Here is an 18,615-nt window from a genome sequence, read left to right on the forward strand (position 1 = left end):
CATCCACTGGTTCTCTCTTATCTATCCTGCTAGTTACATCCTCAAAAAAATTCCAATAGGTTTGTCAAGCATAAATTCCCCTTTCATAAATCCATGTTGACTTTGTCTAATCCCGTTGATATTTTCTAAGTGTCCTGTTATCACATCCTTATTAATAGGCTTCAGCATTTTCCCTACCACTGATGTTAGGCTAACTGGTCTGTAATTCCCTGTTTTTTCCCTCCCTCCTTTTTTAAATAGTGGGGTTACATTTGCCACCCTCCAATCTGCTGGGACTGTTCCAGAATCTACAGAATTTTGGAAGATGACAGCCAAAGCATCCACTATTTCCATGGCCTGGGATGTAGATTATCAGGCCCTGGGGATTTCTCGGCTTTCAGTCCCATTAATTTCTCCAGCATTGTTTTTTTTTAGTAATACTAATTTCTTTCAATCCCTCCTTCTCACTAGACTTTTGATTCCCTAGTATTACTGGGAAGTTATTTGTATCTTCCTCTGTGAAGACAGAACTAAAGTAGTTGTTTAATTGTTCTGCCACTTTCTTGTTTTCTATTATAAATTCTCCCATTTTGTACTATAAGAGACCTACATTTGTCTTCACCAATCTTTTTCTTCTTACATACTTATAGAAGCCTTTACAGTTCTCTTTTATGTTCCTTGCAAGTTTACTCTCATATTCTATTTCCCCCTCTTAATCAAATCTCTTGGTCCCCCTTTGCTGGATTCTAAACTGCTCCCAATCTTCAGACTTGCAACTTTTTCTAGCAACTTTATATGACTTCACTTTGGATCTAATACTATCCTTAATTTCTTTTGTTAGCCATGGTTGGGCCACTTTTCCTGTTGTGTTTTAGTGCCAGAAAGGAATATATAACTGTTGCAATGCATACATTCATTCCTTAAATATGCGCCATTGTCTATCCACATCATGCCTTTTAATGAAGTTGCCCAACCTATCTTAGCCAACTCAAGCCTCATATCTTCATAGTTTCCTTTGTTTAGATTTAGGACCCTAGTTTTGGGTTGGACTACTTCACATTCTAACCTAAGGAAGAATTTTATCATGTTATGGCCACTGTTCCCTAAAGGGCCCTACACAACAAGATTATTAATTAACCCTTTCTCATTGCACAAAACCAAATCTAGGATAGCCTGTTCCCTAGTTGGTTCTTTGACGTACTGGTCTGAAAAACCATCTCGTATACACTCCAGGAATTCATCCGCCACAGTATTATTGCTAATTTGGTTTGCCCAATCTGTATGTAGATTAAAGTCACCCATGATTACTGTAACACCCTCGTTGCATGCATCTCTAACTTCCTGTTTAATACCGTCCCCTACCTTACCATTACTGTTTGGAGGTCTATAGACAACTCCCACTAATGTTTTCCGTCCCTTGGTACTTCTTAGCTCCATCCAGATTGATTCTATTTCTAGATTTTCAGAGCCAATATCCCCTCTCACTATTGCACTGATTTCATCCTTAACTAACAATGCCATGCCATGTCCTTTTCCTTTTTGCCTGTCCTTCCTAAATATCAAATGCCCTTGGATATTTAGTTTCCAGCCTTGATCACCCTGCAGCCATGTCTCTGTAACCGCAATCATTTCGTGCTGATTGACATCTATTTGCGCCGTTAATTCGTCTACCTTATTGCGAATGCTCCGTGCGTTCAGATACAGTGCCTTTAGACTTGTCTTTTTACACACGGTTTTTTTTGTACTATGGCCTATTTGCTGCTAGGCCCTGTTTCCTCTGCCTTTCACTTTTGCTTTTTACTTTTTTCTTTCATTTCTATCTTTGTTTCCCTCTCTTGTGTCTCCCCACTCATGTTCCCATCCCCCTGCCACTCTTGTTTAAACCCTCCCCACAGTACCAGCAAATAGCCCTGCAAGGATGTTGGCCCTGAACCTGCTGGGGTGCAACCTGTCCAGCTTGTACAGGCCCCATCTTCCCCAGAACCGGTCCCAACGCCTCAGGAATCTAAATCCCTCTCTCCTTATAACATTGCTCAAGTATTTTTTCTTTGTACTTTATACAAAGCATATTCTGTACATCATTGCATTGCTTGTCAGCATTAGATCAAATCTGCTCTTTTTACATGAGCAAAGCTCTCCAGTGAATATGTTGCTGTATGTTTTTTACCCCCTAAAGTACATATTGTTGTCTTCATGAGATGCAAGTCTTCAGGATTGAAACACTGTTTCATGTGCCTTCATGGACCTCTATTAGTCAAAACAAAATACACTCTCTGTCAGATTTGCTTGGAATTCTTGGCCAAAACTAGAAGAGGCTGTTTCATCTGTTGCTGAAATGAATCTGAAGAGACAGACTTACTGTACACTAAACCAACGGTCCGATATGATATAAGTAAATGTAAAACAAAAACAGAAAATGCTGGAAAAAACTCAGCAGGTCTAGCAGGCCTATACGGACTCGAAACGTTAACTCTGTTTCTCTCTCCATAAATGCTGCCAGACTTGCTGAGTCTTTCCAGCATTTTCTGTTTTTGTTTCAGATTTCCAGCATCTTGTATTTTGTTTTTATCTAAGTAAATGTAAAGCCTGCTTCAGGACTGACATCTTCAGCAACAGTTGATACAGGACACAGCAGAACTAGGTGTGTCCACCTCTGAAAAAGTATCTCCGTTTGCCTTGATATAACCTTTGAAAACTTCCTCATAAGTTCATTAACAAACCACTGATCTAACAGTACATATGAATGTTTGGCATCAACAATGATGGATGAACTGCTTTTCCTGGAGCAATTCTTTAGGAGTCTTGATCCCATTAACAATGGGAACAAGAGGTTCCTGCCCGTGACAGCAGTTAGCAGGAATTTGTGATTTACCACAGCATCACCTTTGCTGTTGTTCTTGGGTCTGTGGCTGAGTCTGGGCTTTGCTCTCTTGCTGTGTTATGCCTTGCTCCTTTTCTCTGCATCCATGGGCATAACAATTTTCTCTTGTAACTGCTTTGCCTTTTTTTTGCTCTCCCTGTGTTCTTCTATATTACAATTGGAGGTTTAATTATGTCACAGTTAGAACAGCACTGATATATATGCGGCAGTTGTACATCAATTATACCAAACCGCCACAACAAACTGCTATAGTGGTTCAAGAAGGTGGCTCAGCACCATGGGCTGGATTTTACAGGGTGGGGGGGGGGGGTAGGGGCGTACTGTTCCTCCTCTCCCCCCCACCCCCGGAAGGAGAGTAGGTTCCAAACCAACCAACTCTTTTAAAGAAAAAACGGCCACCCTGCAGCGATAATATGCTCCAGGCGACCTTAAGTAACTGAGGATCAGAGTTCCACCCCTCGGTCAAAGGAAATCCTGACCTTGAGAGCTGTCAGTCAATTTGATTGGCTGCCAGCTCTTGCACGCCCAGCAGTGACAGAATTGAGTAGTAGGTGCTGCCGGGACTGCAAGCAGACCTTGAGATGAAAACAGCATGGATCCTAGAGTGAGGTAAATCTGGGGTTTTGGATGGAGAGTGATTGGGGACCGTGGGAAGGAAGGGTGAGGAAGTGGGGGGCTGGGTTTGAAGGCCAGAGAGGGAGGCATAAAGAGAGGAGGTATTATCTCAGTGGGGGAGACCCCCCCCTCCAAGAGAAGATAACCACCTTCCCACCTTTTACCCAGCTGGGTTAAAAGATACGGCCTGCCCACTCTGGTCTGCTTACCTGCGCCAACTGCATTATGGCATGGGCAGCGTAATACTAGGGTCAATTAGCTGGATGCTGATTTCGGTGTCCAACCGTCTACCATATTATGGGGATCGATTTGGGGCTGGGCAAGAAGACAATGGGCTAGCCACCCGTCATATTTTATGTGTCTCCCTCCACCAAAAACGTGTTGGGTGTGGGGTCTGTAAAATTTAGTCCATATTCTTCTCCAGGGCAGCAAACGAGGGCATGAGTATGGAGAACATTACTTCTCCAGTTCCTAATGTTGCATTCCTTACACTGGAAACAGAATTTGTTCTCTGTACCTTCAAAAGCTTTCTTGAAGAGAGTGACCTTCATTTAAATCTTGAAATTGTTATGCTTTTAATGATCTTGTGGGCCAGAGCTCGGGTATCTGACCCTCTTTTGTGTCACTGACCTTTGAAGTATTTGCCCTTCCAGTTTACTTACAAATTGCTAAAGAGGCTTACTGATATCTAACTTCATGGCTCAGATGAAACATCATAAAACAATGAAATATTGTCAATGCAACATCTACTTTGTAAAATTCTAAGTTTTTATTATACTCACATTTAGTATAGCCTGTATTGCTCTGAACCTCCCTCTTTCCTTTCTCTTAAACTATCGTTAACCTATCCCACAAAATCTTCTGCCTTCCTGCATCATCAATATCTTGATAGCAAGACTCATCAAACACTCCTAATCTAAGTTATTCTCAGGGCTTCAAAATTGTAGAATGCTATACCTTTCTCAAGCTTTCCTTTCTCCTACACCCTTCAGGCTTTTAACAAAGCTTGGCATTTACTGATCTTTTCTTCAGGTTTTGCCTGTATTCCACCCTTGTTTGTTGTCTACCCTATGTCTTAATCATTCAGTTATGTTTCTCAAGTATAAAAAAAGGTTGTAGTAAAGCTGTTGGTTTTGATCTTTGTTAAAAGCCACTGAAATTCTCCCACCACCAATAATTTTCTTAAAATTTATTCTGCACATAACTTCCTGATTATGTATCTTTTAAAGCTATTAGTTGCATAAAAGTTATTGGTGATAGCAGCTATTGCAAAAATTGAAGAGGCTGAAAGGAACAATGGAGGAGTATTGTTAGTGACAGTAATGGAATGTTGGTCCCTTGACTAAGAAGCTAGAGTTTGAATATCAGATTGAGTAGTATTTCTTCTTGAAAGTTCCCATTTTGGGGAAACACGCCAAATTTAGACAGGATCATCTGGAGAATTCTTTTTCATGGCTCAAGCAAACTTTCTGATTGATAAATTGTTGTAGGAAAGTTTGTGTTGATGTCCTTGGGTTAGACCACTTCCAATGTAGAATTATGTGATTAGTAGAGTGGAATAAAAAGCTTTGATATTGGCTTATGATATTTTATGCATTGTTTAGATGTTTGTTTTGGTATCTTAAAAGCCTTGTAATACCCAGGCACTTTCTGTTTTACCTTGTTCTTCCTTTCTTTTCTACATTACAACAGTGACCATATTTAGTAAATATTTCATTAGCAGTAAAGCATTATGGAATGTGAAAGGCACAATATTAATGCAACTAATTGGAACCTAGGACTTAGGAGCAGAAGTAGGCCATTCGGTTCTTCAAGCCTGCTCCGCTGTTCAGTAAGATCATGGCAGACCTGATTGTGGTCAGAACTCCACTTTCCTGTCTGCCCTCCATAACCCTTAACTCTCTTGTCTATCAAAAATCTAACTCAGCTTTGAAAAAATTCAAGGACCCAGCCTCTATTGTTTCCTGGGGAAGATAATGCTACATACTAATGACTCTTTGAGAGAAAAAAATTCTCCTCATCTCTGTCTTAAAAGGGAAACCGCTTATTCTAAACGGTGTCCCATAGTTCTAGTCTCTCCTGCAAGAGGAAACATTATCCTGGTATCCACCCTATCAAGCCCCCTCAGATCTTGTATGTTTCAATGAGATCACCTCTTCTTCTAAACTGATGAGTATACCTCCAGCCTGTTCAATCTCTCTTCATTAGATATGCCCTTCATCCCAGGAATGAGTCGAGTGAACCTTCTCTGAACTATTTTTAACGCAGTTATATCTTTTTCCAAATGAGGAGACCAAAACTGCGCACAGAATTCCAGTTGCAGGAAAACCTCCCTACTTTATTCCATTCCTCTGGCAATAAATGCCAACATTTCATTTGCCTTCCTAATCATTTCCTGTACCTGCATACTAACTCCTTTCATTTTTACTCTTTTCAACCTTGGTTGTGATCTATGGGCCTTGGCCCTTTACTCAAGTTTTTCAATTTTAATGTCATTAATCTTTGGTAAATAATGGAGGATAAATTAATCTGCATACAATGTGTTTTACAGGACCCTTTGAATTCAGGAGATGATGTAAGTGAACAGGAGGTGCCTGACCTGTTTGATACGGAAAATGTAATTGTTTGCCAATATGATAAGGTAAGTGCATTTGTGTTATTACATTCAAGTAAATATGCATTTATACATTTTTCTTTCAAAGCCTGAGCATTTTTATTTTAAATGTAATCAATGATCAAGTGGTTCAAAGACAAAGGTGCAGCTTCATGAAGGAATGGGCCACAGGGCATGTTGCTTGGTTTTAACAAATTCCCAATTCTAGTATTTTCCCAAGGGAATGTGGAAGAAGAAACTAGATACTTACCCATACGACAAGCGATAAAATTGAAAGGAAATATATATCTGGTTGTCCTTCTACTGTGTGGATGGATGGATGAACCTTGTACGCAGGGTGCATGTTTGGCTCACCACATGCCCGCAAGATACATCTCAGGAAAAGAGAGTGTAAAATGGGGATATTAGAAAATGAAGCAGCGTCGGTAAAAGATAAAATGAAATTATTGTATGATTGGAGCTTATTTTTTTCAGTTGAAGTGACATACTGTTTATAACTACAATTGTAGTATACATGTGATTCTTTTAATGCCCATTTAAAAGTTCTGATGTCTGTCCTACTTGATTGAATTTAAGAAACATAGGGCAGAATCTTCGGCTTGGCGAGCAGGGGCGGAGCCCGCTTGCCGGGGCCTAAAATGACGTGCGGTGATGTTGGGCGTGTGTCCCGATGTCACTGCGCGTCATTCAGATTTTCAGTTCGGCAGGTACGCACCCGAGTCGGCTGCGCGCCCGCTGAACTGTCAAAGGCCTATTAAGGCTAGTTAACTATCAATTAAAGCAATAAACTGAGTTGCCCGTCGAACCTTAAGGTTGGCGGGCAGGCGAAGAGCACAGGCGGCCTTCGCAATTTTCATGAAACCTCATCCACGGGCGGGATGAGGTTTCATGAAGGTTTTTAAAGTCTTGTAAAAATTTTTAATAAAATTAATAGACATGTCCCAGCTCATGTGGCAGTTTCACATGAGGGAACATGCCTTAAATTTTTTTTTTACCATTATTATATTTTTTTGAACTTAAACTAATCTCCCTGAGGCGGCTCTGTGCCTCAGAGATTTCTGCGTTCTTTCGCGTGCATGCGCATGAAAGAGCGCAGGCCCAGACCCAGACCCAGGCTCAGTGCTTCCGGGTGCATGTCACGCTGAGTGGGTCTTAATTGGCCCGCCCACGTAAAATGGCGACGCCCAGCCGCTCGTGGGCAGCGATCGGCTGCACGCAAGCCTGTGCCCGCTCCTGTCCAACCCTCCCCCCCACCCTCCAACGGGGAGAAAACTCTCCTCATAAGATTGAAAAATGATTACAGTTCATGCAGAAAAGAGCGTAGAAAAGATTGGCAGTTCCAAGTTGTGTGTGCCGCTGGTGTTCTTTGTGTCAGTGTGTGCTTTTTGTAAATGCTTGAAATTCTAGGTTTCAAAATGAACAAGTCCCACTTTGCTTTTGCTTTTTTGTCTCCATTTTAAGCTGATTTTGACACGTTCCCCCAATGGCAACTGAAGATCTTTATCTCCTCCCCCCTCCCCCACCACCCCTGTAGTTAAAATAGGTCTTAGCAGGTGTGAAATTATGGGATGTGATCAAATGTGTGGTTGCAAAGGTGGATCCTGAGAGGGCTCTTGAAACCCCAGAAGAATGAAGCAAGGTGGAGGGTTTGATGCAGCTCCAAAGTAAAGTATGAAATTTGTGTTTGAGTGTATCAATTTTAAGCTTACTTTTCTGAAAATAGATAATGTGTTTATGTCTTGAAATTGCTGCCGAGTGGTGTGGCAAATCTGTCGACTTCATAAGCTTTGGATAATATGAATAGCAATGAAAGGAATGGAATTTATTGTTACTATGTAACATAGATTCTAATAAACCAAAGGTAGTTGACTGATTGTATATGGATAGTGCAACAACAGTCCCTAGCTATTTCTCTCATTATCTCCTTGATTAGAGACTTGTCTGCACTTTGTAAGTAATAAAATCTTGTTCTCATAAATTCTAACTTGCAAACTGGAATTTCTGTGATTTTTGTTAAGTCATTAATTACATAGAAGCAATTTGAAATTCTCTTATTTTTCAGTGAGAGGGAAGTTTGGCTGTTGATCTATAAAATAGTTCAATGGGCATATCAGCAGATTAGAACTCAAAGCAGCATTGATGACATTAGAATGGTACTTGTATTCTTCTTCTTGGGTTCTCTGCCCAAAGGCAGGACTGACCCACAGCGCCATGATTTCCACCATGGGTAGGTCAAGGAGGCAGGTCCAGAATCCATCCCAGCCGAAATGGGGATCAAACCTTGTGCTGTTGGCACCAATCTAATCCACACCAGCTGTCCAACCTACAGAGTCAACCAGCTGCCTGAGGAGTCCGAGTTGCTGTGGCAACATACACTTTTACATGCATGTTATAGCCTGGTGCCATGGATACTGATGGTGGAGGCTTCAATTTCTTATCAATTGGCTGACCAGGAATCTCTCTTGTTTTTACCTATTGGTGTATGTTGGAAGGATTTACAATCGACCTGTTTGGCCACGTTATGAACACACCTTCCTTGGCCATCAAGTTCTGGAGTGGAACTTCAACCCAGAGCTTCTGGCTCAGAGGCAGGGACATTACCACTGCACCACAAGTACTTGTATTATGGAAGCATATAATAGTTGTATAAATTAATAAAGGGGCCATATGATCTAGAATTTTCTGCCGTGGATATGTGGAGGATGATATTTTGATTCACAGTGTCAAGGTCATGTTGACTTTCCAACTTCTGGTTGATATGCAAAGTAATGGTAGATTTTTCAACAAGAATTAGCATGGCATAAGATGATGGTATGCTTGATCTGCAATTGTTGGAAGAAACATCCTGTCACATAAGGTGTAATGTTTCAAAGTGCATTGCACCAGTTCTGCTTCGAGGTCAGAGATTGTGGTACTGTAGTACTTAATTGTCATGAAAGGGTAGCTCCTTTATATAATTCTATTAATTAGTTAATTTCAAAAGTTGGAAAAGGGTCATGATGTTGTTCTATACTTGCTCAGAAAACTTGATTTTATAACCTTAGATCACTCTGGCAATGTGCTTTCTCTGAGAAAGTGGAAGAATAGAGGAGAAAGTGAAGATAGAGGAGCAGATATGTAGGCAAATTTAAGAGAAGTGTAAAAATATTAGGGTAATAATAGTAGGGGATTTCAACTTCCTCAAAATTAACTGGGATAGTCTTAGTGTGAAAGGCTTAGAGGGGGCAGAATTCTTAAAGTGCATCCAGGAGAGCTTTTTGAGCCAGCATATAGAAAATCCTATAAGAGAAGGGGCAGTACTGGACCTAATCTTAGGGAATGAAGCCAGGCAAGTGGTAGAAGTGTCAATGGAGGAGCATTTCGGGGATAGTGACCATAACTCTGTAAGATTTAAGGTAGCTATGGAAAAGGACAAAGATGGACCAGAAATAGGAAGAATTTTTTCCCCGTTGGGCGGGCCAGTCGCGAGCGGGCACAGGTGGGTGTGGAGCCGATCGCTACCCGCGATCGGCTGCGCACCGCCATTTTATGAGGGCGGGCCAATTAAGGCCCACCCAGCGTGACATGCACCCAGTAGTGCTCAGCGCCACCTGTGCGGGCAGGGGGAGGAGGGAGAATCCGGTCCTGCGCTCTTTCGAGCATGCGCGCAAAAGAGCGCAGAAATCTCCCTGATGCATGGAGCTGCCTCAGGGAGATTAATTTCGTAATGAGAATTTTAAATAAAGAAGGTAAAAAATTCATTTACACGTCCCCTCATGTGACAGCTGGGACATGGTTTTGAAATGTTCGAAAAGTATTATTAATGTAATAAACCCTTCATGAGACCTCATCCCGCCCAAGGATGAGGTTTCATGAAAAATGCGAAGGCCACTTGGGCTCTTCGGCTGCCCGCCAACCTTAAGGTTGGACAGGCAGCCCTATTAACACTTTTAATTGGTTTATTAATGGCCTTTACAGTCCTTTGACAGTTCAGCGGGTGCGCAGCCGACACTGGTGTGCGCCCACCGAACGGAAGATCAGAATGACGTGCAGTGACGTCAGGATGCATGCCCGACATCACCGCGCGTCATTTTATGCGTTGGCGTGTGGGGTCCGCCCCCGAACGCCGAACAGAGAATTCTCTCCAAAGGTCCTGAATTGGGGGAAGGCCGATTTCAATGATAAGACAGGATCTGGCCAAAGTGGACTGGGAGCAGCTACTTGTAGGAAAGTCTACATCAGACTAGTGGGAGTCATTCAAAAAGGAAATAATGAGAGTTCAGGGCTAACATGTTTCCGTAAAGGTAAAGGGTAAGACCAGTAAATCCAGGGAACTCTCGATGTCAAGGGATATAGAGGACTGAATATTTTTTTTTAAAAAAGGAGGCTTATGGCAGATACAGAGGGCTGAAAACAGCGGAAGCCCTAGAGGAGTATAGAAAGTGTAGTGGTGTACTTAAAAAAATGTAATTAGGAGAGAGAAGAGGGTGCATGAAAAAGCATTGGCTTTTAAAGGAAAATCCCAAGGCATTTTATCAATATATTAAGGGCAAGAGATAACCAGGGAAAGCGTAGGGCCCATTAGGGACCAAAGTGACAACCTGTGCGTGGAGCCAGAGGATGCAGGTGAGGTTTTAAATGATTACTTTTCATCTGTTTTCACTATGGAGAAGGACGATGTAGGTGTAGAAACCAGGGAGGGGGACTGTGATATACTTGAACAAATTAGCATTGAAAGGGAGGAGGTATTAGCGGTGTTAGCGGGCTTAAAAGTGGGATAAATCCCAAGGCCCAGATGAGATGCATCCCAGGCTGCTATGTGAGGCAAGAGAGGAGATTGCAGGGGCTCTGACACTAATTTTCAAATCCTGTCTGGCCACAGGAGAGGTGCCAGAGGACTGGAGGACAGCGAATGTGGTACCATTATTCAAGAAGGGTAGTAGGGATAAGCCAGGTAATTACAGGCCAGTGAGTCTAACATCAGTGGTAGGGAAACTTTTGGAAAAAATTCAGAGGGACAGGATTAATCTCCACTTGGAGAGACAGGGATTAATCAGGGATATCCAACATGTCTTTTTCAGGGGGAGATCATGCTTAACAAATTTGATTGAATTTTTCGAGGAGGTGACTAGTTGTATAGATGAGACTAATTCGGTTGTTGTACTCTGCATGGACTTCAGTAAGGCTTTTGACAAGGTCCCGCATGGGAGAATGCTCAAGAAGGTAAGAGCCCATGGGACCCAAGCAATTTGGCAAATTGGATCCATAATTGGCTTAGTGGCAGGAGGTAGAGGGTGATGGTCAAAGGCTATTTTTGCGATTGGAAGCCTGTGATGAGTGGCATACTGCGGGGATTGGTGCTGGGACCCTTGCTGTTTGTACGTTAATGATTTAGATGTGAATATAGGAGGTATGATCAGTAAGTTCGCAGATGACACAAAAATTGGTGGTGCCGTAAATAATGAGGGGAAAGCCTTAGATTACAGGACGATATAGATGGGCTGGTAAGATGGGCAGAGCAGTGGCAATTAGAATTTAATCCTGAGAAGCGTGAGGTGATGCATTTTAGGAGGACTAACACAGCAAGGGAATACACAATGAATGGTAGGACCCTAGGAAGTACAGAGGATCAGAGGGACCTTGGTTTACATGCCCATAGATCCCTGAAGGCAGCAGCACAGGTAGAGAGGATGGTTAAGAAGGCATATGGGATACTTGCCTTTATTAGCCGAGGCATAGAATATAAGAGCAGGGAGGTTATGTTGGAGCTGTATAAAATGCTAGTTAGGCCACAGCTGGAGTACTGTGTGCAGTTCTGGCCGCCACACTATAGGAAGGATGTGATTGCACTGGAGAGGGTGCAGAGGAGATTCACCAGGATGTTGCCTGGGCTGGAGAGTTTCAGCTATGAAAAGAGACTGGATAGGCTAGGGTTGTTTTCCTTAGAGTAGAGAAGGCTGAGGGGGGTACCTGATAGAGGTATACAAAATTATAAGGGGCATAGATAGGAAGAAACTTTCCCCCTTAGTGGAGATGTCAATAGCCAGGGGGCATAGATTTAAGGTAAGGGGCAGGAAGTTTAGGGGAGATTTGAGGAAAAATTTTTTTCACCCAGAGGGTGGTTGGAATCTGTAACACACTGCCTGCACTGCCTGGGTGGGCGGGGGGGGGGGGGGGGGGGGGGGGGGGTGGAGGTGGTAGAGGCAGGAACTCCCACAACATTTAAGAATTATTTAGATGAGCACTTGAAATGCCATAGCATACAGGGCTACAGGCCAAGTGCTGGAAAATGGGATTAGAATAGATAGGTACTTGATGGTCGGCACGGACACGATGGGCCGAAGGGCTTGTTTCTGTGCTGTATAACTCTTTGTCTATGACTCTGACTCTAATTCCGCTCTCAGGACCTCCTATTGTTTAATAGATACTGTTGTTATTTGAGGGAAATATTCCAATTTCCCAGGGTTGTTCCTGACAATGTTCTACTAATCTCACCTGAATCTTCCAGTTAAGCATTACACAACACAAAGTCAAAACTTTAAGTAGCGCAACTAAAGATGAAAAAGAATAAACTGTGATTGTGGAGACGACATATTAATCATTCATCAGAACTGGAAGATAAGTGAGCGCCTTCAAAAGAGTAAACCAAGTGAAAAAGGAGAACAATGAACAAAAAGGTCAAAGTATAAGAAAACTGGGTTAATGGGTTCCCATTAAAAAGAGCTGGAGAGAGGTGAAAAAGAACTGGGTGATGTAAAAAGATTATCTCAGTCAAGGAAAAGGCGTTATCAGGAAAACCAGATATAGCTCCTACATGCAAGGAAATTATGAAAGATAGGAGAAACCAACTGGAAAATGAGAGAAACAGCTGATGCCTACAATTGCTGATGCCAGTGTTCAGATCACAGAGCTGTAGATTGCAAAGGAGAAACTTGAGATAACGGGCGGAATCGTCTGTGCCCACTGGCGTTGGGCATGCTCGGTGGCGTGAGCAGACAATATGGTGAGAAGGCCAATAATTGATTTCATGATTGATTTGCGATCGTCCGCTCAGCCCGTCAATGGTTGGCCGCGTTTTTCACTATCAGACGTTGGGAACCTCATTGTAATACATCTGCATATCATTATAAGGTTAGCCCGCTGGACACTCTCCCCCACGCTGGATTGTCTATCCACGTCGGTGTGATTGCATGCCGACGTGTCTCACTACTGCACAAAAGTGAAGCGCACCTGGCGAACTGCACTTCACTCGGGACTTTGAGGTTTGTTTGCCTGCCTTGTTCGGGCAGCACTCGCAGTCATCAGCGCCAGCCTTCGCAGACAGCACCACAGCACTTTTAGGGGGACTCAGGGGCAAGTCTCTACCTAACAGACCGGCCACAATACTGCAGGGCTAGGGCTTGCTTGGGGAAGGGGGAGAAGTGGCCTTAGGCACGGGAAGAGGAGGCAGGGTTAGGGCTGCACTGAGGAAGCGGGGCATCCCAGGGTTTGTGTGGGAGCACAAGTTGATCTGCGCAAGTGGCGTCAAGATGGTGAGAGCTGAGGAGGCAGTCTCCAGAGCAGATGAGGCCAGATGGAGATGTGAGGGTGTGTGAGAAAGAGAGAGTGGTGATGTCCCTTGAGCTGGCAGTGAGTGAGATGCCAGTGAAGTTGTGATGGGCTTGAGTATGTGAGTTTAGAGTAATGTGATGGTTGCCTTACCTTGGTGGCATGGATGAGATCATTCACCCTCTATCTGTGTTGGGTGGCCAAACTCTTCTGTGCAGCATTGGCGCTGATCATTTCTGCCATCACCTACCAAGCCGGAGTGGTAATGTTGCTGCCCTTCCTGCGGCCAGAGTTGGGGTAGAGGACATCATGGATGGTCAGCGCAGCGCCCAAAAAGCGCTCGAGGGTTGCATCACTAAACCCGGGGCTACAGTCGTCTTGCCTTTCGGGGCCATGTCTTATCAGCAGCAGCCCTGGGCTGGAAGCACTGAGAGGTGTGCATGCGGCTGTACTTTAGGTGTGGCACCCAGTGTGATAAAGCAGCGAGCTGGCGGGTGAATCGGAGCCTGCCCGCCATGGAAACGGCGTGTTTCCTGGGAATGCATAATTAATACGTCGGGTTTGGTATGATTCATTGTGAGAAGCCACCATTGCGGCCGACAGGTAAAATATTCTTTTTCCTGTCTGCTATCGTACTTAGTGCAAACCTGGGGCCATTCCGCCTATAGTTTCTGGAGATTGTGTTCAGCTGGACTGGAGCAGTTTGTGAATGGCAGGCAGAGCCACTGGGAAGTCAGGATTGGGCTTGCAGACAGATTGGAAATGTTTGGGGGAACAGTCGCCCGATCTATGTTTAGTCCACCCAACATCAAGAAGACTATACTATGAACACTGCCTACAGTTTACTGCATTGGAGGAAGTATTTGTAAACTGCTGTTTTGCATAGGAGTGTTTGGAACTCTGGATGATGCTCTGGAAACAGGGAAATGAGCAGATGCTATATGAAAAGAACCAGGTGAAAGGTAGCTGGAAGTAGAATTGATGAAAGAGGGATCAAAGTGTTATGATATGGCAGATGGCATTTGCCAGGCTGACCAAATCCCAGAGGGAAACTTGGCCAGGCTATCACCACGATTTTGCAATTTGTATTTATTATGAGAAGGTTTGTGCACTGAAGTTAGAAGTAAAGAATCCACTACCACTTTTAGAGATTTTAAAGATAAAATTAAAACATTTATTAACACAAGGAAAGTAAACTTAAACACACAAGATTACCGTTACACAGTTACGTTTAGTTTTATAACAGTTCTCACAAGATTTCTACTTAACTAAATTCCCAATTACACACCCCTTTCAGGCAGCACTCCAAATAGATTCTTAATCATAAAACACCCAGCACAAGCACCCACTGTTGCTGTAAGGAAGATATTTCACAGCTTCTTTCTCCCTCTCACTCAACAATGGAATTCCAAAGGCTTTTAACAAAACCTTGACTACTGAAACAGCACACTTTTCAAGGGTGGCTAGATGCTTTTCCATACGTCTGTTTCACATAGTGCGCCTTCCAAGATCTCAAACAGCCACATCTCTTACAACTTTCCATCTATCTTTAAATATATTTCCTCCCCTTTGATTTGTAAATCCCATTGTTTCAGCCTTTCTTTGGAAGCTACTTTTCCCAGAATATAAAAATTTTTCATGTTGCCATTATGGCCAGCACTTTCAGGAAAAATAAACTTAATAACTTTGCCTTATTTATCCTGCCAGCTGTAAACATCTTATCATGTCCCTTTGAAAATCAAACAACCTCTCAACTTATCTAAAAATGCAAATTCCATTCACATTATATCTGCTAAGACTTCATCCTAGCTTATCCATCTCCGTTTCAAATGCCTGTTTTACACCTAATCCCTTTTGATGATTTAAACCTTGCAGTCTGACTGTCTGTGGTTTAATTAAATTAGAGACAGACACACACACATGCACATGCAAACATACACACACAACACAGCCCCCTACAAGTCTGCTTTAAAGTATCCCACAATAATATAGGAAAAAATGATCTATCCTTTACAAAAGGATAAAGAGACTGAAAACTTACATTAAGTAGTGCATTTCATATTTCCACACCACCTCAAAGTGCTACATAGGTAATTAATTATATTTGTCACTCTATATGTAGGTAAACATGACTCCTAATTTGTGCACAGCAAAGCTCCACAAACAGCAAAATAAATAAAATAACCAAATAACGATGGCTGAGGTATGAGTATTAATCAGAATAGCAGAAGTACACTCTGCTCTTTGGATAATACTCTGGAATCTGTTAGCTCTCCCTTTGAAGCTCCTCTTCTCACTTCTGTCTTCCTTAGCCTCCTGAATTTCCCACATTGACCTTTGCCCTTCTCCAGACTTATTGTTAGGAATTCTTTCTTTGATCTTGGTCATCTGAGTTTCCCTCTTCCTCTTAATCATTTAATTTATTTCCCTCAAATTTTTAGCCCTCTATTCTCTAAATTCCAGCCCCAGTTTTGTCACCAAACTGTTGTCAAGCATATGATGCTGTTTTATGATTTGAGTATCTTGATTGGTTGAGGCTGGTACAATTATTTGATTCCTCTTTCTATCTTCCTTTGAATCTACCTCTCCCATGAACACAAATCACAATTTCCCAGACTGTCAGCGATCTCAATTCCAAAATTTTCTTCCCCTGCTTCCTATCTTATGGTGCATTAGCTATACATTGCTTATTTCTACCTTCCCAACAGACATTGTTTGCTCCTAAAATAAGAGCAAAAAAATGCTTGGAAAAAACAACAGGTCAAGTAGCATCTGTGGAGAGAAACAGAATTAAGGTTTTAGGTCGATGACCTTTCATCAGGCTGCCTGTACTGCTGAGTTATTCCAGCTTTTTTTGTTCTTATTTCAGATTTCCAGCAATTGCAGTATTTTGCTTTTGTATTATTGTTTGCCCCTTTATTACTAAACTGGTCTCCATCTTGACTCCATACACTCTTGATATTCAGCCTCTATCTATGCCATGAACCTTCTGAAGCCCCCTGTTAGTTTCAGGCTCTCTTGTCATAATTCTTTCCTCTTCGCCACGGGATATCCAATCTCTCTGCAACTCCATCTCTTACCTATATCGCCTCTGGGCCTCTTCCTTGAATGGCACTGTGAGCAGACCCTGTCTACTAGCACAGTACTCTATTTAGCTGAATTTGACCTTGTCTTCAATTGCTTCACTTCATATTACGTTGAAAAGATATGTATAAAAGATAATTCATGTTTTCCAGCTGCTTATCTTTTTGTAAGGCATGTGGAACATACAATGGTTGCTATCTGGAGAATTTCATTGACTCCATTCCTCATTTCCAATTGCCCTTGAAATGGTCCAATAGTGTGGGGGTGGGATGCGTGAGTAGATGCGTTAAATGGTGGTATCATGCTGAAGCGATGGAAATGATGGAGTATGATCCATTGAATGTGGAGGCTGGTGGATTGAAAGATCTTTATACAATTTCTCTGGAGGCATCAGAGCAGATAAGACACTTTGAACTGCAACCTGTCAAATCCTCCATTTTCTTCAACTGAGATTTTTCTGAACCTTTGCATTAGCCCACTCTCCTTCCATACACGCTAACGACAGAGGCCCCTTTGTCCTCAGTTCATCCAATTAGTTAGTTATTATACCCTTTAGATGATTGCCCAACATGTGCAGCATTACCAAACACTTGTTGCCCATCTCTTTGCTTTCCAGAAAGACAGTTTGTTTCTTGTCCAGTCTGACTTTCCTTGGTACTTCCTCATGAAAGCATTGTGAATAATTGCTGTCCATTCCCTGTTCCCACCAATGTGAAGAGCTACAGATATTTCTTGCATATCAGATAGAAATGTATTGGACCTTTGCAGAATATGCTTCTAAACTATTCATTCTGGGGCTTTTAATATGTCAGTCTAAAGAGATTCTGTATATTTTGACAGTACATTGTTATTCTGATTGCTTATCACTTTATCATAATATCTAAAAATAAAGATAAGCTAGGGCACTTCCTCAACCTCAAAATTCACAACAATAAGCTTCAGACCTAAATTTTAAAATTATTTTATGCGCAGCCCTAAAAGATGAAATCTGGAAGAGCATTTGCGTAGATTTATTGTGTCAATTCACTGAAAAATGCAGAAATTTTAAATTTAATTTTTAATTACACATCCATTAATAAACATCTACTAAACAAAATCATTACCCACTACCCCACCGTAACTAGCAGTGTTTCCTGCTCCACATGTTTTCGCTTTATAAATGTCGTTTATTTTTTAAGAGTCAGGAATTCTGCCCATATTAACAAAAGCACTGCCAAAATGGGAGTTATTTATAGTTACAGCTAAATAAATCTGCTTATTCAAATAGAAATCCTCCAATACCAGCCAGTGGAAAGTTTTCAATACAATTGGAATTTTTTCTTAGATGTGTAATGCATTTTTGATCTTTTTTTCTGTGTCACAGCTTATCTCCTTTTTAAACACAGGCTGTGTTGACCATCTTCTTGGTCAGTGTGACTTCGCTTAGTGCCTCCTTCAGTTGTTTTCCTTTCTCTCAAGTAACACAGCGGTAACTTCATTCTGTTCAAACTGGTTCCAAAAGTAAAATCATGCTATTGTTTTTCCATGGAGAAAAATTAAACCTGCAGGACCTCTGATGAAGTCTCCCCTGCAACATTGCTGCCACTCCCGAAAGGTTGGCAGGAGATAGTGAGCTGGGAAGGGAGGAAGAGAGGAAGATAATAGTGAGCTGAGAGGGACTGGAGGAAGGAAAAACTAAAGAGGTGGAGAGGAAAGAGCTATTTTATTAAAAGCTTCTGCAGAAATATGAATCTGCTACGCTGAACCAGAGGGCATTGGTTTTAAACTCATTTGTAGAAAGATTAGAAGGGAGTTGAAAATTATTTTCCACCAAGGGTGGTGGGATCTGGAACTCACTGTCTGAAAGGGTGGTAGAGGCAGAAACCTCCATCGCATTTAAAAGGTACTTCAATATGCAGGTGAAGTGCCGCAACCA

At 42.2% G+C, this 18,615-nt stretch overlaps 1 protein-coding gene across 1 annotated transcript in view; it reads left to right on the forward strand.

Annotated features, from left to right (window-relative positions):
* The window catches only part of ston1 (stonin 1), a 122,150-nt gene that overhangs the window by 102,276 nt on the left and 1,259 nt on the right, over nt 1-18,615 (forward strand). Inside the window, exon 11 of the mRNA XM_078556367.1 lies at nt 6,027-6,116. Coding sequence (XP_078412493.1) covers nt 6,027-6,116 — 90 coding nt within the window. The remainder of the gene's footprint in view (nt 1-6,026; nt 6,117-18,615) is intronic.

The sequence above is a fragment of the Cetorhinus maximus genome, chromosome 14 (genome assembly GCF_964194155.1).
Source record: "Cetorhinus maximus chromosome 14, sCetMax3.hap1.1, whole genome shotgun sequence".
Lineage (NCBI taxonomy): Eukaryota > Metazoa > Chordata > Chondrichthyes > Lamniformes > Cetorhinidae > Cetorhinus > Cetorhinus maximus.